The sequence below is a fragment of the Tamandua tetradactyla genome, chromosome 2 (assembly GCF_023851605.1).
Source record: "Tamandua tetradactyla isolate mTamTet1 chromosome 2, mTamTet1.pri, whole genome shotgun sequence".
Taxonomy (NCBI): domain Eukaryota; kingdom Metazoa; phylum Chordata; class Mammalia; order Pilosa; family Myrmecophagidae; genus Tamandua; species Tamandua tetradactyla.
In genome coordinates, this window is record NC_135328.1 from 119,260,712 (window position 1) to 119,281,718 (window position 21,007).

The 21,007-nt window shown below is 36.0% G+C and overlaps 1 protein-coding gene and 1 pseudogene across 5 annotated transcripts in view; both read left to right on the forward strand.

Moving 5' to 3' along the window:
* The window catches only part of LOC143673742 (cytosolic carboxypeptidase 1), a 262,732-nt gene that overhangs the window by 113,058 nt on the left and 128,667 nt on the right, over positions 1-21,007 (forward strand). For all 5 annotated transcript variants that reach the window (XR_013170577.1, XM_077148653.1, XM_077148656.1 and 2 more), the window contains exons 12-13: positions 10,866-10,963; positions 14,209-14,325. Coding sequence is in view for 4 of the 5 variants with exons in the window: in XM_077148653.1 (XP_077004768.1) it covers positions 10,866-10,963; positions 14,209-14,325 (215 nt within the window). In the remaining variant the exon portion in view is untranslated. The remainder of the gene's footprint in view (positions 1-10,865; positions 10,964-14,208; positions 14,326-21,007) is intronic.
* LOC143673743 (large ribosomal subunit protein uL30 pseudogene) lies at positions 720-4,870 on the forward strand (annotated as a pseudogene).

A 21,007-nucleotide genomic window follows, 5' to 3' on the forward strand; every position in this document is an offset into this window, starting at 1 on the left:
TCCATTTTGAGTTAACTTTTGTATAGGGTGTGAGATATGGGTCTTCTTTCATTCTTTTGCATATGGATATCCAGTTCTCTAGGCACCATTTATTGAAGAGACTGTTCTGTCCCAGGTGAGTTGGCTTGACTGCCTTATCAAAGATCAAATGTCCATAGATGAGAGGGTCTATATCTGAGCACTCTATTCAATTCCATTGGTCGATATATCTATCTTTATGCCAATACCATGCTGTTTTGACGACTGTGGCTTCATAATATGCCTTAAAGTCAGGCAGTGCGAGACCTCCAGCTTCGTTTTTTTTCCTCATGGGTGAGATATTTTTTACTGTTTACTTGGAGGTGTGACTCATCCAATTGTTGGTGGTAATTTTTGATTAAATGATTACTGTGAAGATGTGTCTCCACCCATTCAAGGTGGGGTTGCTTACTGGAGCCCTTTAAGAGGAAACTATTTAAAAAAAATTTTAGACTCAATAGAGTCGAGAGAACCACACAGCCAGAGATCTTTGGATATTGGGAAAGAGAACACCCCCAGGGAATCCTCATGAAATGAGAAGCCAGGAGAGAAAGCTGGCAGATGTTGACATGTGCCTTTCCAGCTGACAGAGGTGTTTTAGACCCATCAGCCTTTCTTAAGTGAAGGTATCGTTATGTTGGTGCCTAAATTGAATATTTTCAGGGCCTAACAACTGTAAACTTGCAACTTAATAAATTCCATTTTTAAAAGCCATTCCAGTTCTGTTATATTGCATTCCAGCAGCTTACAAAGTAACACAGGTAAGAAGGAAGCTTATTTTTGAAAAAGCTAAATACTATCGCAAGGAATCTAGGCAGATGTACAGAACCGAGATTAGAATGACTAGAATGGCAAGAATAGCTGGTAACTTCTGTATACCCGCAGAACCCAAACTCGTGTTTGTCATCAGAGTCAGAGGTATCAATGGTGTGAGCTCAAAGGTCTCAAAGTTTTGCAGCTTCTTTGCCTTCGCCAAAGCTTTATTGGCACCTTTGTTAAGCTAAAGGCCTCAATTAACATGCTAAGAATTATGGAACCATTTATTGCATGGGGGTACCTGAACCTGAAGTCGGTGAATAAACTGATCAATAAGTATGGTTATGGAAAATCAATAAGAAGCAGATTGCCTTGAAAGATAACTAATTGCATGATCTCTTGGTAAATATGGCATCATCTGCATGGAGGACCTGACTCATGAGATCTATACTGTTTGGAAATCCTTCACAGAAGCAAACAACTTCCTTTGGCCCTTCAGTTTATCTTATCTCAGAGGTGGAATGAAGAAAAACACACCCTTTTTTTATTTAAAAAAAAAAAACTTTTTTCATTGTATAGTAGAACATATATACAAAGCAAAGACATAAAAAAACATTAGTTTTCAAAGCACTCTTCAACAAGGTGTTACAGGACAGATTCCAGAGTTTGTCATGGGCTACCATACAATCCTCTCCTATTTTTCCTGCTAGCTGCTGCAGAATATAGGAGGCTAGAGGGCTTAAATACTTTTTTTATCATTACAATCAACCGTTTTTTCTTTCTTTTTTTGTGAACAATAATATATATATATAAAAGCTATAAATTTCCAAGCACAGCACCACAGTTAGTTGTAGAACATAGTTCAGACTTGGACATGGATTACAATTTCACAATTTTAGGTTTTTACTTTTAGCTACTCTAAAATACTAGAGACTAAAAGAGTATCAATTTGATGATTCAGCATTCATATTTATTTGTTAATTATGAATGTAAAATTCCATCATCAAACTTTGATCATTCCAGACCTCCCTTTCGGGTTGTTTGGGCTATGGCAAGTCTAAACTTTTGCTACTGGAAGTGTCTGTCACTGATATGGAGTCAGGAGATGAAACTATCTGATGTTCTAGAGAGGTAGGCTAGGTTTTAGAACTTATTTGGACCAGGAACCCATCTGGAAGTTGTAGATTTCTGGAAAGTTACTCTAGTGCATGAAACCCTTGTGGAATCTTATGTATTGCCTTAGGTTTTCTTTAGGATTGGCTGGAATGGTCATGGTTGGGGGTTGGCAGGTTATGACAGGTAGCAAGTTCTTCCTAAAGCTTGCATAAGAGCAGCCTCAAGAGTAGCCTCTCGACTCTATTTGAACTCTACCTGCCACTGATATTTTATTAATTACACTTCTCTCCCCCCTTTTGGTCAAGATGTAATTGTTGATCCCATGGTGCCAGGTCTGGATTCATCGCTGGGAGTCCTCTCCCATGTCGCCAGGGAGACTTTCACCCCTGGATGTCATGTTCCACATGGGGGGAGGGCAATGATTTCACTTGCAGAGTTAGGTTTAGAGAGACTGAGGCCACATCTGAGCAACAACAGAGGTCCTCCAGAAGTAACTCTTAGTCATACGTATAGGTAGTCTAAGCTTCTCTGCTACCTACATCAGCTTCACAAGATTAAGCCTTGTGATTGAGGGCAGGGCCTATTGATTTGGGTATCCCTAAGGTTTGACATAGTATCAGGGGATTCTCTGATGGTAAGGTTAATAGTTTCATAGTCTTTCTCCCTCCTTCAGGGGACTTTGCCACTACTTTTTGATTATCTGCTTAATATACTCTAGGATGTTTCCAGGCATTATCATGATCTATACAGGATTAAAGGACCTCTTTCTTATTCTGTGCTTTCTGTGTTTCAGTTGTTCAAATGATCTATACAGGTAGGTTGAATTAGATGATGCATGACAGAAAATTTCAGTTCCAGACCAAATAAACCTGTCTTACATTGGTCTCACAGAGTATGTGTGGTTCTACTCTCTTCGTTACCCTTGTGTTCTGAATAACTTTAACCCCAAGTTGTTCAGCTTTGTTCCTATCTCTAAATATCAGGTTACATATATAAAACAGCCTCTTTTAATCTAGTAATAGTAATCACCACTCTGGGCTAAATGTATCTGCTATAAAAGCATACAATCTAGGCTGCTGTTTTCTTATAAGCATTTTCTAAAGGTGACCATACCGTTGTTGATTTTTTGTTCCTGGCTTATTTTGCCTGACCAAATGTCCTACATGTTCATTCACATCGTTGTATGCCTCACAACATTGTTCCTTTTTGAAACAGTACAACCTTCATTCATAAGTATACACCATCATTTACCAATCTACTTCTCCGACAGTGCATCCTTCAGCCACCTGCATTCATTGGGTATCATGTAGAGGGCCCAAAGTCCACAATCCATCAGCATTCTCAATTTTAGATAGTTTCATTTTTCCCAAGAGACAGAAAACCAATAAACATACCCTCACCAAATAAGAAATCTAAACCTCCTCTTAGCTCTTGTCCTTCACCCCATTATTTACCTCTGCTGTTGCTGTGGTAGTGCTGATGGTTTCCTTTTGAACATAGCTCATAGCATGCAATAGTAGTTTTCCCCCTGTACTCTGGACTTAACCACTCTTTATACGAGAATCATATCACTGAAGTAATTCTTACAAGAACTCATTCATGTTTCTAGTGTAAGTCAGCAGGACATGTAGGTGTATACAACCCATTTCAATCTTGTCCTAGACCCACCAGAGAATCACCTTCACTCCTATCCCCTTACATTGTAGTTCAACCTCATTAGCTAATGGTTCACCTATCTCTAGGTTCTATGTAACTCTAAGTCCCCTATATTCTGTATTATAAGCCTCTGATTATACTTTTATGCTGTTAATAAAAGTGGAATCATATAGTATGTGTCTTTTTGTGTCTGGCTAATTTCATTCAGCATTATGTCCTCAAGGCTCATCCATCTTGTCATATGCTTTAGAACGTTATTTTGTCTTACTGTTGCATAATATTCCATCGTATGTATATACCAGATTTTCTTGATCCACTCTTCTGTTGATGGGCATTTGGTTTGTTTCCATCTTTTGGCAATTGTGAGTGATGCTGCTATGAACATCAGTGTGTAAATGTCTGTTTGTGTCGTTGCTTTCAGCTCTTCTGGTTATATACCAAGTAGTGCTATGATTGCTGGGTCATAGGACAACTCGATATTTAGCTTCCTAAGGAACTGCCAAACAGTCTTCTATGGTGGCTACACCATTATACATTCCCACCAGCAGTGTATAATTGTCCCAGTTTCTCCACATCCTCTCCAGCATTTATAGTTTCCTGTTTGCTTAATAGCAGCCATTCTTACAAGTGTGAGTGAGGTGGTATCTCATTGTAGTCTTGATCTGCATTTCCCTTATAGTCAGTAAAAATGAGCACCTCTTCATGTGCTTTTGAGCCATCTGTTTTTACTCCTCAGAAAAATGCCTATTCATATCTTTAGCCCATTTTATAATTGGATTGTTCTTTTGTTGTTGAGTTGTATGATTTCTTTGTATATACAAGAAATCAAATCTTTGTCTGATATGTGATTTCAAAATATTTTCTCCCATTTAGTTGGCTGCCTCGTCACCTTTTTGACAGTCTTTTGAGGGGCAAAAGCATTTAGAGTTTGAGGAATTCCCATGTATCTACTTTTTCTTTTGTTGCTTGTGCTTTTGGGTGTAAAGTTTAGGGAGCTACCTCCTATTACTAGGTCTTGAAGATGTTTCCCTACATTTTCTTCTAGAAGCTTTATGGTGCTGGCTATTATATTTAGATATTTGATCCACTTTGACTTAGCTTTTGTGTAGGGTGTAAGATAGGGTTCCTCTTTCATTCTCTTGGCTATTGATATCCAGTTTTTCCATGCCCAATTATTGGAAAGACTATTTGTCCTAGTTCAGAAGACTTGGGGGTCTTGTCAAAAATCAGTTGACCATAGATTTGGTGGGCTATTTCTGCACTCTCAGTTCGATTCCATTGGTCAGTGCTTCTGTTTTTGTGCCAGTACCATGCTGTTTTGACCATTGTGGCTTTATAATAGGTTTTAAAGTCAGGGAGTGTTAATCCTCCCTCTTTGTTCTTTGTTTTTTAGGATGTGTTTAGGGATTCGTGATCTCTTTCCTTTCCAGGTGAATTTGGTAGTTTGCTTGTCCAAATTTTCAAGGTAAGTTGTTGGAATTCTGATTTCTGTAGATCAATTGAGTAAGGATTGACACTTTAAGTATATTTAGCCTTTCGATCCATGAGCAGGGAATATCTTTCCATATTGCCTTGGATTTCTCTTTTTTTACATAGGCAGGCACCAGGAATCGAACCCGGGTCCTCGGGCTTGGCAGGCAAGCATTCTTACCTGCTGAGCCACCGTGGCCCGCCCCCTTGGATTTCTTTTAGCAGTGTTATGTAGTTTTCTGTGTACAAGTCCTTTACGTCTGTAGTTAAGTTCAATCCTAAGTATTTAGTTACTATTTTATTCTTTTAGTTGCTATTTTGAATGGAAGTTTCTCCTTAACTGACTCCTCAGCTAGGCCATTGCTTTGTATAGAAATGTTACTGATTTTTGCACATTGGTTTAATATCCCACCACCTTGCTGAATTTATGAGTTCAAGTAACTTTGCTGTAGATTTCTCAGGATCTTCCAAGTATAGTATCACATGCTCATGGAGTATAATCCTTTTAAAGTGCTGTTGGATTCGATTTGCTAATATTTTATTGGGAATTTTTGCATCTATGTTCATTAGGGAGATTGGCCTGTAGTTTTCCTTTCTTATAGCATCTTTACCTGGTTTTGGCATTAAAATGCTATTAGCTTCATAAAATGAATTAGGTAGAATTCCTTTTTCCTCAGTTTTTTGAAAAAGTTTGAGCCGAATTGGTGTTAGTTCTTTCTGGAATGTTTGATGAAATTCTTCTGTGAAGCCATCTGGCCCTGGGCTTTTCTTTGTAGGAAAATTTTTGATGACTGATTTTTTGATGACTGTCTTTACTTGTAATTGATTTGTTGAGATATATTCTGTTTCTTCCTGAGTCAGTGTAGCTTGTTTGTATGTCTCCAGGAATTTGTCCATTTCATCTAAGTTGCCTAGTTTGTTGGCATATAGTTGTTCATGGTATCCTCCTATGATTTCTTTTGTTTCTTCAGGGTCTGTGGTGATGCACCCCTTCTCATTTCTGATTTTGTTTATTTACATCCTCTCTCTTTTTTCTTTGTCAGTCTTGCTAGTGGTTCATCAATTTATTTGATTTTCTCAAAAAGCTAACTTTTGGTTTTATTGATTCCTTCTATTGTTCTTTTGTTCTCCTTTCATTTATTTCTGTTTTAATCTTTGTTATTTCTCTTCTTGTATTAGTTAGGGTTCTCTAGAGAAGCAGAATCAACAGGAAATATCCATAGACGTAAAATTTATAAAAGTACCTCACATAACCATGGGAACATAGAGCCCAGAGTCTGTGGGGCGGTCTGTGAAGCTGACAACTCCAATAGAGGGTTTGGATGAACTCCACAGGAGAGGTTCAATTGCCAAAGCAGGAAGAGAAGAGAGCCTGTGTCTTCCAAATCCTCCTTAAAAGGCTTCCAGTGATTATATTAAGCATCACTCAATTCAGAAGAAATTCCCCTAGACTGATTACAAATCGAATCAGGTGTGGATGCAGCTGATGTGATCGTGATTTAATTCTATGAAATGTCCTCATCGCAGCAGACAGGACAGCAGACAAACAGGTGCCACCACCTGGCCAAGTTGACATATGAACCTGACCATGACAGTTCTATTTGCTTTGGAGTTAGTTTGCTGTTCCTTCTCAGATTCCTCCAGGTGTGCTCTTAAGTCCTTGATTTTTGCTCTTTCTTGTTTTTTAATATAGGCATTTAAGGCAATAAATTTCCCTCAGCACATCCCTTAAGTTCTGATAAGTTGTATTCTCATTTTCATTCATCTCCAGATAGATACTGCTTTCTCTAGCAATTTCTTATTTGACCCACTGTTTGTTTAAGAGTTTGTTGTTTAATTGCCATATATTTGTGAATGTTCTGATTCTTTGGTGGTTATTGAGTTCCAGCTTCATCCCATTGTGATCAGAGAAAGTGCTTTGAAGAATTTCAGCATTTTAACATTATAAAGACCTGTTTTGTGCCCTAGCATATGATCTATCCTGGAGAATGTTCTATGAGCACTAGAGAAAAACGTATAACCTTGTGCTTTGGGGTGTAATGACCTATATATCTGTTAGGTCTAATTCATTCATGAAGTTATTTAACTTCTCTGTTTCCTTGTTGATCTTCTGTCTGGTTGTTCTACCTATAGAGGAGAGTGGTGTACTGAAGATTCCATTTGTAATCAGTCAAGGGGAATTTCTTCTGCAATGAGTGATGCTTATTATAATCACTGGAAGCCTTTTAAGGAGGATTTGGAAGAGACAGGCTCTCTTCTCTTCCTGCTATTATTGTTGAAACACCTATCGCTCCCTTCAGTTTTGCCAATGTCTGTCTCATATACTTGGAAGCTCCTTGATTGGGAGTGTAAACATTTATGATTATTATAAATTCTTGGTGGATTGGCCCTTTAGTTAGTATATAGTGTCCTTCTTCGTCTTTTATGATGTCTTTACATTTGAAGTCTATTTTGTCCAATATTAGTATAGCCTCTCCTGCTTTCTTTTGGTTACAACTTCCATGGCAAATCTTTTTCCGTCCTTTCACTTTCAGTCTATTTTTATCCTTGTGTCTAAGGTAAGTCTCTTGTAAGTAGCATATAGCTGGATAAGACCATTCCCTTTTGTAGAAGGGAGTGATGCTGGCAACAGGGAAGACCAGTCATAGGCTTATTAGAAGGATGAACTAAGGTGTCTTCTATGACTATTTTTGTAACCTGTTCAATTAATAAACAGTGACTGCATTCAAATTGAAAAAAGAAAACAAAATTCAATTAACTGGTAAATACTGCAGACTAAAACAGCATGGTGGAAAGCTTGGCAAATGTGTCTTTTATTGCCAGTCCCAAAGAGGAGGAGAAGACAGCTTTACTGTTATACAAAATAAAAATGCAGTTTTAAAAAGGTTTAGCGTTGATGATATGTTGAGGGTTGTAAGCCAGATACAAAAAGACACATATAGTATGATCTCACTGATATGAAATAATTAGAATAAGCAAATTCATAGTCAGGAATGAATGTCGATTACCAGGGGATTTGACAAGAAATGGGGATTTAATGCTTAGATCATACAGAATTTCTGTTTGAGATGATGGAAAAGGTTTTGTAATGAATTGTGGTGATGAGAGCATAATTTTGCAAACATATTTACCAGCACTGGATCATATATTTAATTGTGGATAATAGGGGAAATGTTAAATTGTGTATTACAAGAAAAAAAAGTTTTAAATCCATAGGACTGTATAACACAGTGAACTGTAGAGTAAACCATGAGTTGTAGCTAATGATGTAATTATAAAAACGTTCTTTCATCACTTGTAACAAACATACTACCCTAATAATGTTAATAATAAAAGGTGTTAATAATGGGGTGGTATTATTTTCTGTATGGTTTTTCTGTAACCCTACAACTTCTTTAATAAAGTTTGATACAGAATAGCAAAGATTATTTTATACAAGGTAGAGAGCAACATTCATGAGAAATAGTAGTATAAGCAGAGATAAAGGTGTAATCATTTGAATTACAAAATCATCCTCCCATCTTTTGATAGAAATAGTGTTAGTGGGTGATGTTAGTTTACTTTTAGGCTCTTGGAAACTTAAATAGAGGACGTTAAATCAATCTAAATGAATGTTACATACTTTTGAAAACATGATTGAAATAGACAATATTTTAGGAAAATATAAATTACTAAAATGAATTTAAATATTGGAAAGCTTGAACCTGAATATGCAATCAGGTTGCCTTCACCAGATGCTGATGACTTTATAGATTACTCCTTTCAGCTTTCAGGATATTTTCCTATGCTTTATTTTCCAGAGCATAGAGATTAAAAAGAAAGTTTAGAAATTTGCATGATGCTGGAAAACAAAATATGGTAAGAATATTTTGGAACAATCTACAGACCAATGTAACTCATGAAAATAAATGTAAAAACCCTAAATAAAACATTAACAAATTGAATTTAGCAGTATTTTTCAAGTATAGGACACCTTGACCAACTAAAGATTATTTTTAAGATAGTAAGTTCAGTGTGCTATTAGGATTTTAAGTAGTATAATTATTATCAGCAGATAAAAGGAAGAAAACCAAATGATTATATCAGTAAATGCCTTAAAGAGATTTCATAAAAATCATTATCAGCTCCAAATGAAATCTCTTAAGTAAACCAGAAATAGAATGGTTAAAGTACTGTACTCAGTTATATGTGAAGTCTCAAGGTACTCTTTTCCCTTGGCTTCCCCACATGCATGGCCCCCATGTCCTTTTACATTCTACTTCCTAAGTTTTTCTCTAATGCATACTCTTTTTTCATTCCCATTACTGCTGTACTGGCCCAGACACTTACTGTTTTTTGCCCTATTAATTGGTCTCCATCCATTCTCTCCCACTCACACCGGCCAGAGTGATGTTTTGAAGAATGTATGTATGATTAAGCTACTCTCCTCTTTAAAATTGTTTGTGTTCATCTTCTATAGATTAAAAATATATAAACTACCAGATCTATTATATTACCCCCTTCATTTTCTCATTCTTATTTTCCTCTCTTGGTACTTTTCCAAGTATATACTGCATCCTAGTCATATTTTACTTCTTGTTATTTTCCGAAGATACCACTTACTTCCTTATCTCAGCATTTTAGTTTCTTCTTTATAAAAGCCACTCTCACCCTTTCTTATAAGCATAGAAAGATTTGATATAGTTTCTTCACAGTACTGCTTAAATATTACCTGTTCTGTGATCACTGTAATGATTGATAAACTCTTGGCCCTTTTGCAATTAGTTGTTCCATCTTTGGTTTTCCCATAGCATGTTTTTTTAAGATCTTCTTCTTTTGAAGAGGGAGATTATATTTCATCCTTTTTTTTTTTCTCTACATGTGGTATCTTTATCTGACTTTAATATTAGCATGATGCTGGGTTCATAGTATGAGATAAGTTGCGTTCCCTACTCTATGATCTTTAGGAAGAGTTTGAGCAGAGTTGGTGTTATTACTTCTTGAAACATATAGTAAAATTCACCAGTGAAGCCACCTGGTTCTGGGCTTTTCTTTGTTGGGAGGTTTTTATTTACTGATTCAATCTATTTGTTAATGGTCAGTTGACATCTTCTATTTCTCCTTAAGTCAATGTAGATATTCATGTGTTTCCAGGGATTTGTTCAGTTTATCTACATTATCAAATTTGCTGGCACACTTTGTTCATACTCGTCTCATCTAATCCTTTTTATTCTGTGTGGTCAGTAGTAATGACCCCTTTCATTTCTGATTTTAGTTATTTGCGTTTATTCTCTCTGATAGATAGATGAAGGTTTGCCAAATTTATTGATTAACTTCATCCTTTTTTTTTTAGCATTTTAAAATGTATCTTCTGTATTATAATTACTTGTTTATCTCTGCTTTTTAATCTCATGAGCTCTGTGAGGGCAGTGATTATATTTACACATCATTTAAAAAATCCTCAGCAAACAGCACAGTACATAGCACATGGTAGTCATTGAAACAAGAAAATAGAGGTGCATATAAAGGGATGAGGTAGGTTAGTGAAATTTAACGTGAAAAGTAAATAGGATGTTTCATGCAGGCTCTTGTAACATGAGACATTATTAAGCTTTTAAGCTGAGAACATTAGTAAAAACCCGTTCAGTTTTGCATTGCTTTCCAAATTTTAAAGCACTTTCACATATTATCTCTTGGGTTTTTAAATGTTGACTTGGGACAGCCCTCGAGATGTTTTTAATAAGAAATCTCATTAATTTTTCCTTTGGTGATTGAAAAAGCATCATATATATAATATTCTGCTTTTTGAAGTGCATGCTGTAGAATGCTTACCTCTGGCCTACTTACTTATAGCATATTTTGTGTCACAGTGGATGACGTAGTAGATGAAAGTGATGACAACGATGATATTGATTTAGAAGCTGAAAATGAAACCGAAAATGAAGATGACCTAGATCAAAATTTTAAGGTTAGTATAAATTTCTGTCATTAGATAGCTTTGTAAATTTTATATGCTACAGTTCTAAACAAAGATTGAATAAAGGGAGATAGCTAACGGTAGATGAATTTTTTTGCCCACAGTTTTTTATTGTGATGGCTATGAATATTAACTTATTAAAAGAACAAATAATGTTTCTTCAAAGCCACTGGCCTTTAAAGTAACTTATTTTTTCTTTCTCAGACTAGGAAGATTTTGTCTGTTTTGACTTACATTTTGAAAGTATTTCAAATAAAGTAGTTTGAGATTATTATGGCAGTTTAATCTAAAACACATTACCTCTCTTCAGCAATCTTTTGGGGATACAAAAATAGTAGGGAAATAGTGTATAACTGATGTGTTTTTATGAGAATTTGTATTTACATAATGATTAGATTTCAGTTTATTGAACCAGAAAAATAGAAGTGTTGATTAAATTGGAAAAAGAAAATTATTGTCATGTTAACTGTTAGTAAACGAAGCAGATGAGTTTCCAGAATTGTATTGTGTCTCTGGAAGTCTAAAAATCTGATAATTTTGCTTTATTCACTGGTAGAGAGTGAATAAATGAATACAATAAGTGAATACAAAAATGGCTGCTAGTCTCCTTCGTTTGCCAACTATTTAGCTTTTTGATATTTTGGGGTGGGGTGGTTAATTTGACTCTTGTATTCTTGGGACTTTTTGTCTCAGAATACCATACTAATAATGCCATATAATCAATATTTGATTCTCTCTGAAGAAAGAATCTAAGATATTGGAAGGCGATTTCTGTCTTAGCAGATATAGAAACATTTTCAGTACTTCCAGATATGATCATCAGGACAAGCTTTGGTGAAATTATCAAGTAAACAGATGGTCACAGCAATGAAATATGCTTGTCCCCACCAGGAGCAGAATAACTATTAAAAACTGCCTGTGTGGTTTTGAACATGATACAAATTAATGAACTGGCAGGATCCAAAATAGGAGCAATTTTAGTTATGTATGTAAAGTGCTCTTTAGATAATAGGAGCTATATTCAAAACAACTGGTTAGGTTCTTTGGGATATATTTGGCAGTAGCAATGTTTCCCAGGTTAATGCTAAGTCTGTAGTGTTAAAATACTGTATTTTGAGAGAAACCTTTCTAATGTGTGTTATATGCTTCTATACCTATTAAAAACAAAGTAGGCTGAATATAATTTATTCTGTTTTTCATGGCTCAGGTTCTCATTAAAAATATGTTGTGATGACCGGAGATGTAAAAGGCAGAGAGATTGGTGGGGAAATAGGGTTCAGTAGGAAGTATAACAATGGCTCTGATTTTGCTGCTTGGAAGATGTGAGTGTGTGTGGAGGGGGTGAATGCAGACTTTTTTTTTAAATGCCATTTGAAGGTAAGTTGCAAAAATCTTTTTATGGTCCTTTACCCCTAAATATGTCAGTGCAAGAGTGATAATCTCTCAGATAACCATTTTGAAGTTATCAGTTTTACAGTAATGTAATAGTTTTCTCTAATCTGTTATTCCTTTTTCAGTTTTGCCAGTTGATCTAACAGTGTTTTTGTTTTGGTTTGGTTTTTTTTTTGCATGGCCAGGCACTGGGAATCGAACCTGGGTCTCCAGCATGGCAGGCGACAACTCTGCCTGCTGAGCCACCGTGGCCCCCCCAACCATGCTTTTTATGAGTTTTTTTTTCTCTTGCTCATATAGAATCTAGCATCAGGCATTTCATTATCTTGTCTTTTTAATCTCCTTTAATCAGCAACATTTCCATAGCTTTCTTTGTCTTTTGTGACATTGACATCTTTGAAAAATAGAGTTTTTGGCTTGCGTTGTTCATTGGAGTATCAGTGATTATTCACATTTCCCCCACTTGCCCTCAGCACAGCAGTTATAATTATAATAAGAAAAAACAATAGTTTGTATTTATTGAGCACTTACCTTAAATTAGGCCATGCTTCTTACTTACAGTAATCATTTAATCCTCAGAGCAGTCCTATGGGGTACATAGTATTAATATGCCTGCTTTACAGAAGAGAAAACTGAGGCACAGAGAGGTTATCAGTTCAGCTATTAAGTGTGTAAAGCTAGGAATCAAAACAAAATAGTCTGATTTAAATATCTAGTCTCTTTACCGCTTTACTATCCTAAAATATTATTTTCCTTCAAGGGCTTTAGAATTGCTGGTTCTTTGAGACTGCTGAGCTGTATTATCTTTTTCTTCTTTATAGTTGTGTGCCTCTTATTCCTAATGCTTCTTACATTTGGATATTTCCTTACTTATTCTTTTTATCTGAATCCCATCACTTTGTTGTTTAAGATGAAGTGCTTTGTTGTTATGGGTATAATCTTTGCATTTTATTATGGTATTGACTTCAAGAATATTTTTTCCTCACCATGGTGATACCATTCCCTTTGCCCCAGATTTCCCAGACTCTGGAGTGTTTATAGAAACTTGGAGGTTCTAGAACACTCATCTCTAGGGATCCAAGACTTATCTGTATATAAGCTTCAATGCATTCTTTTTTCCCTCCTTAACTTGAGAATAACCCTAAGGAGTGGTAGCTGGTTGTTTTGTTTCTTTCTCTTGAGTTTGTGTAGTAGTTCTCCAGCTTTGTTTTTCCCAAAACCAGACATACCACAGAATTTCCTCTTGTTGAGTTTCGAAGTACTGTAGTTTTCTTTCTCAGGATGCCTGTTTTACAAGTAAAATCCTTAAAAAAAAAAAAAAAAAAAGTTGAGAGCCACCCTGTAAGACTAATATTTTCACCAAAAAATATTGAACTAGTATGTTTAGAAAAAAATACCTTTGTATATTATTTTAGAAGCGATTGTCTGTTTATTGGAAATCAAGAAAAATATATATTATTGCTCATCAATGCATAAATAAAGGATATATAAAGTTATATATTCGTGTAATAATTACACAGTAATACATTAATTAACGTAGTGAGTAGGGAGATTGGGCAGACCTTGCTTTAGTCTGGGTCTTCATAATGTGCTTCTTCTGTCTTGAAGATACCAAATACTATGTTATATTAGAATAACTATTGGCAAAACCAAACAATAACAACCCCAAAATAATAAGGAAATTTGAATTTAAGATAAAATTAATACAATCTTTTATTCACTGTAATTATTCTATAACTCTAAAGGTCTGTAATTAATCGTTTGGAAAATTTAAATCTAAAATGTATCTCTGTAATTTTTAATGATTTTTTTTAACTGGTGACATTCTATTTTTATTATTTCAGAATGATGATATTGAAACGGATATTAACAAGCTAAAACCCCAACAAGAACCAGGACGAACAATAGAAGAACTAAAAATGTATGAACACCTTTTCCCTGAGCTTATTGATGATTTCCAGGTATAAATATAGAAAATTCAGCATCTTAACTGATTTTAATAAAGAGTTCTTTATTTGTTTCCCTTAAGCCTATAATCACTTCTTTCAATCTGTTTTTCATTTCTAAAAAATAAAAGTAGTATTGCTTTTTTAAGGACCTGGAGAAATTATGTGAACATTCTGAGCTGCGGATTGCTAACCTTTAATATCAGTGGGATTGGACTACCTCTTCTTTTTCATTAATTTTTGAATTTTTTTAAAAATACAGATAAACACCAAACAAACACAAACATTCTTAACTTTTGATTGTTCTGTTCTACATATATAATCAGTAATTCATGATATCATCACATAGTTGCATATTCATCATCATGATCATTTCTTGGAACATTTGCATCTATTCAGAAAAAGAAATAAAAAGAAAACAGAAAAAAATTCATACATACCACACCCCTTACCCCTCCCCTTCATTGATCACTAGCAATTCAATCTAAATTTATTTTAACATTCGTTCCCCCATTATTTATTTTTATTCCATAAATTCTACTCGACTGTTGATCAGGTAGATAGAAGGAGCATCAGACACAAGGTTTTCACAATCACATAGTCACATAGTGAAAGCTATATCATTATACAATCATATTCAAGAAACATGGCTACTGGAACACAGCTCTACATTTTCAGGCAGGTCCCTCCAGCTTCTCCATTACATCTTGATTAACAAGATGATATCTATTTAATGTGTAAGAATAACCTCCAGGATAACCTCTCAACTCTGGAACCTCTCAGCCAATGACACTTTATTTTGTCTCATTTCACTCTTCTCCCTTTTGGTGGAGAAGGTTTTCTCAATCCCTTGATGCTGAGTCTCAGCTCATTCTAGGGGTTTTCTCAATCCCCTGATGCTGAGTCTCAGCTCATTCTAGGATTTCTGTTCCACGTTGCCATGAACGTCCACACCCCTGGAAGTCATGTCCCATGTAGCCAGGGGTAGGGTTGTAAGTTTACTTGTTGTATTGACTGGAGAGAGAGGCCATAACTGAGCAACAGAAGAGGTTCTCTTGGGGGTGACTCTTAGGCCTAATTTTAAGTAGACTTGACCTTTGTGCAGTTAAGTTTCATATGAACAACCCCCAAGATTGGGGGCTCAGCCTATAGCTTTGGTTGTCTCCAGTGCTTGTGAGAATATCAAGAATTCAACTTGGGGAAGTTGAATTTTCCCCCTTTCTCACCATTCCCTGAAGGGGACTTTGCAAATACTTTTTTATTCACTGTTCAAAATCACTCTGAGATTTATCGGGGCATCATTCTGGACAAACCAACAAAATCTCATGACCTACTCAAGGTTCCATGTACTTAATAGTGTTCAGTTAAGCTGTCCACATAAGTTATATTAGGAAATGCACTAGTCAAAATATAAATTTTGTACCAAATAAACATTTTTTGCTTTAGTCTCACGCATAAGTTAAAATTTTAAAATATTAATTACCATCTGTTTTCAGCACCCTGCAGTAATGACATTCCTATGTTCTTCCTCATGCAAAAACATTTTTAAAATTTGTACATTTAGTCACTATCATTATACACTCTAGGCATTCCTAGATTATACCATCTCAGTCTTTATCGTCTTTCTTTCTGATTTCATCTGTGCCCCCAGCCCTCCTCCCTCTATCATTCTCACATTCAGCTTCATTCAGTGTTTTAACATAATTGTATTACAGTTAAGTAGTATTGTGCTGTCCATTTCTGAGTTTTTATATTCAGTCCTGTTGCACAATCTGTATCCCTTCAGCTCCAGTTACCCATTATTTTAGCCTATTTCTATCTCGTAATGGTCTCTGTTATCAATGAAATTTTCCAAGTTTATTCAGTAATGTCAGTTCATATCAGTGAGACCATACAGTATTTGTCCTTTTGTTTCTGGCTAATCTCACTCAGCATAATGTCCTTAAGGTCCATCCATGTTGTTACGTACTTCATAACTTTATTCTGTCTTACAGCTGCATAGTATTCCATCGTATGTATATACCACAGTTTCTTTAGCCACTCATCTGTTGATGGACATTTTGGCTGTTTCCATCTCTTCGCAATTGTAAATAATGCTGCTATAAACATTGGTGTGTTAATGTCCGCTTGTGTCCTTGCCCTTATGTCCTCTGAGTAGATACCTAGGAATGGTATTGCTGGGTCGTATGGCAATTCTATGTTTAGCTTTTTGAGGAACCACCAAACTGCCTTCCATAGCGGTTGTACCATTTGACATTCCCACCAACAGTGGATAAGTTTGCCTCTTTCTCCACATCCTCTCCAGCACTTGTCATTTTCTGTTTTATTGATAATGGCCATTCTGGTGGATATAAGATGATATCTCATTGTGGTTTTGATTTGCATTTCTCTAATAGCCAGGGAAGTTGAGCATCTTTTTATGTCCCTTTTGGCCATTTTTATTTCCTCTTCTGAGAAGTGTCTGTTCAGTTCTTTTGCCTGTTTTGTAATTGGGTTGGCTGTCTTTTTGTTGTTGAGTTGAACAGTCTCTGTATATATTCTGTATACTAGACCTTTATCAGATATGTTGTTTCCCATTGTGTAGGCTGTCTTTTTACTTTCTTGATAAAGTTCTTTGATGCACAGAAGTGTTTAATTTTGAGAAGTTCCCATTTATTTCTTTCTTTATTCAATGCTCATGCTTTGCGTGTAAGGTCTAGGAAACTGCCTCCTAATATAAGATTTATAAGATATTTCCCTACATTTTCTTCTAACAGTTTTATGGTTTTAGATCTACTGTTGAGGTCTTTGATATATTTTGCATTAATTTTTGTATAGTGTGTGAGATATGGGTCTTCTTTCATTCTTTTGCATATGGATATCCAGTTCTCTCGCACCATTTATTGAAGAGACTGTTGTGTCCCAGGTGAGTTGGCTTGACTGCCTTATCAAAAATCCATTGTCCATAGATGAGAGGGTCTATATCTGAACACTCTGTTCAATTCCATTGGTCAGTATATCTATCTTTATGCCAGTACCATACTGTTTTGACCACTGTAGTTTCATAATACACCTTAAACTCAGGTAGCGTGAGACCTCCAACTTCACTTTTTTTTCTCAGGATGCTTTTAGCTATTCGGGGCACCCTGCCCTTCCAGATAAATTTGGTTATTGGTTTTTCTATTTCTGAAAGGTAAGTTTTTGGGATTTTGCTTGGCGTTGCATTGAATCTGTAGATCAATTTAGGTAGACTTGATACCTTAACTATATTTAGTCTTCCAGTCCATGAACACAGTATGCCCTTCCATCTATTTAGGTCCTCTGATTTCTTTTAGCAATTTCTTATAGTTTTCCTTGTATAGGTCTTTGTCTCTTTAGTTAAATTTATTCTTAAATATCTTATTCTTTTGGTTGCAATTGTAAATAGAATTCTTTTCTTGATTTCCCCCTCAGATTGTTCATTACTAGTGTATACAAACACTACAGATTTTTGAATGTTGATCTTGTAATCTGCCACTTTGCTGTACTCATTTATTAGCTGTTCTAATTTGCTAGCTGCTGGAATGCAACACAGCAGAGACAGATTAGCTTTTAATAAAAGGGGATTTATTTTGTTAGTTCTTCAGAGGAAAGGCAGCTAACTTTCCTCGGAGGTTCTTTCTTATGTGGGAAGGCACAGGATGGTCTCTGCTGGCCCTCTCGCCAGGCCTGTGGGTTCCAACATCTTTCCCCAGGGTGATTCCTTTCTGCATCTCCCAGGGCCTGGGCTGAGCTGTGAGTGTGTGATGTGAGGTATGCCGAGCTGCTTGGGCTGTGCTACCTTGCGCTCTTTCATTTACCACCAGCCAATTTAGTCAAGCCTCATTCATTGGAGCAGGCAGGCCCCTAACTGCCTGCAGATGTACTTAGCAACAGATAAGGTTCAAGTACCATTGGCTTATGTCTGCAGCAACAAAACTAGGTACCTTCACCTGGCCAAGTTGATGACTGAATCTAACTGCCACACTGGCTCTAGTAATTTTGCTGTGGATTTTTTGGGGTTTTCGACATATAGTATGATATCGTCTGTGAACATGAGAGTTTTACTTCTTCCTTTCCAATTCTGATGCCTTGTATTTCTTTTTCTTGTCCAGTTGCTCTGGCTAGAATTTCCAACACAATGTTGACTAACAGTGGTGATTGTGGACATCTGTGTCTTGTTCCTGATCTTAGGGGGGAAAGTTTTCAGTTTTTCCCCTTTGAGGATGATTTTAGCTGTGGGTTTTTCATGTATTCCCTTTATCATTTTCATGAAGTTCCCTTCTATTCCTATCCTTTGAAATGTTTTCAACAGGGAAGGATGTTGAATTTTGTCAAATGCCTTTTCTACATCAATTGAGATGGTCATGTGATTTTTCTGCTTTGAATTGTTGATATGGTGTATTACATTAATTGGTTTTCTTATGTTGAACTATCCTTGCATACCTGGGATGAATCCTACTTGGTCATGATGTATAGTTCTTTTAATGTGTTGCTGGATTCGATTTGCTAGAATTTTGTTGAGGATTTTTGCATCCATATTGATTAGAGAGATTGGTCTGTAGTTTTCTTTTTTTGTAATATCTTTGTCTGGCTTTGGTATGAGGGTGATGTTGGCTACAAAAGTTAGGTAACTTTCCCTCCTCTTCAATTTTTTTGAGGAGTTTGAGCAGGATTTGTACTAATTCTTTCTGAAATGTTTGGTAGAATTCACTGTAAAGCCATCTGATCTTGGACTTTTCTTTTTGAGGAGCTTCTTAATGAGTGATTCAATTTCTTTACCTGTAATTGGTTTGTTGAAGTTGTCTATTACTTCTTGCGTCAAAGTTGGTTGTTCGTACCTATGTAGAAAGTTTTCCATTTCATCTACATTGTCGTATTTATTAGGATAAAGTTGTTCATAGTATCCTGTCATGACTTCGTTTATTTCTGCAGGATCAGTGGTTATGTCTTCTCTTCCATTTCTGATCTTATTCATTTGCATCCTCTCTCTTCTTCTTTTTGGCAATCTTGCAAGGGTCCATCAATCTTATTGATTTTCTCATTGAATCAAGTTCTGGTTTTGTTGATTTTCTCAATTGTTTTCATGTTCTTAATTTCATTTATTTCTGCTGTAATCATCATTATTTCTTTTGCTTGGTTGTTTGAGTGTGTTGTTGAGCCTCCACATATTTTTGAATTTTCTAGCACTCTGCCTATTATTGGTTTCCAACTTCATTCCTTTTTGATCTGAGAAAGTGTTTTGTATGATTTCAATCTTTTTAAATTTATTGAGACTTTCTTTGTGAACCAGCATATGATCTGTCCTTGAGAATGATCCATGAGCACTTGAGTAAAAGGTGTATCCTGCAGTTGTGAGGTATAATGTTCTATAAATGTCTGTTGAGTCTAGCTCATTTATTGTATTACTCTGTTTCTTTATTGATCCTCTATCTAGATTTTGTGTCCATTGATAAGTATGTGGAATTGAAGTCTCCAACTGTTATGGTAGAAGTATCTATTTCTCTTTTCAGTGTTTGCCTCATGTATTTTGGAGCATTCTGGCTTGGTGCATAAATATTTATGATTGTTATGTCTTCTTATTGAATCGTTTCTTTTATTAATACATACTGTCCTTCTTTGTCTCTTTCAACTCTTTTACATTTGAAGTCTAATTTGTTTGATATTAGTATAGCTACTCCTCTTTTCTGATTGTTATTTGCATGAAATATCTTTTCCCAACCTTTCACTTTCAAGCTGTGTTTATCCTTGGATTTAAGATGCGTTTTCTGTAGATAGCATATAGATGGGTCCTGTTTTTTAATCCATTCTGTCAGTCTATGTCTTTTGATTGGGGAGTTTAATCCATCAACATTTAGTGTTATTACTGTACAGGTAGTACTTTCTTCTAACATTTTGCCTTTTGGATTTTATATGTCAGATCTAATTTTCCTTCTTTTTACCTTTACTGATAGTCTTCATTTCTACACTCTTCTCCACACCTCTCTCTCCTGTCTTTTTGTATCTGCTTCTAGTGCTCTTTGTAATATTTCTTGCAGAGCCGGTCTTTTGATCACAAATTCTCTCAGTGATTTTTGTCTGAAAATGTTTTAATTTCCCCCTCATTTTTGAAGGACAATTTTGCTGGATATAGAATTCTTGGTGGGCAGTTTTTCTCTTTTAGTAATTTAAATTTATCATCCCACTGTCTTCTCACCTCCATGGTTTCTGGTGAGAAATCTACACATAGTCTGTTCTAGTTTGCTAGCTGCCGGAATGCAACACACCAGAGACGGATTGGCTTTTAATAAAAGGGGATTTATTTTGTTGGTTCTTCAGAGGAAAGGCAGCTAACTTTCCACTGAGGCTCTTTTCTTACGTGGAAGGCACAGGATGGTCTCTGCTGGTCTTCACTCCAGGCCCCTGGATTCCAACAACTTTCCCCGGGGTGACTTCTCCAAAGGCCTGGGCTGAGCTGCAAGTGCTGAGATGAGGAATGCTGAGCTGCTAGGCTGTGCTACATTGCGTTCTCTCATTTAAGCACAAGCCAATTAAGTTAAACGTCACTCATTGCAGCAGACACGCCTCCTAGCCAACTGCAGATGTAATTAGCAACAGATGAGGTTCACGTACCGTTGGCTTATGTCCGCAGCAACAAGATTAGGTATGCTCACCTGGCCAAGTTGACAACTGAATCTAACTAACACATAGTCTTATTGGC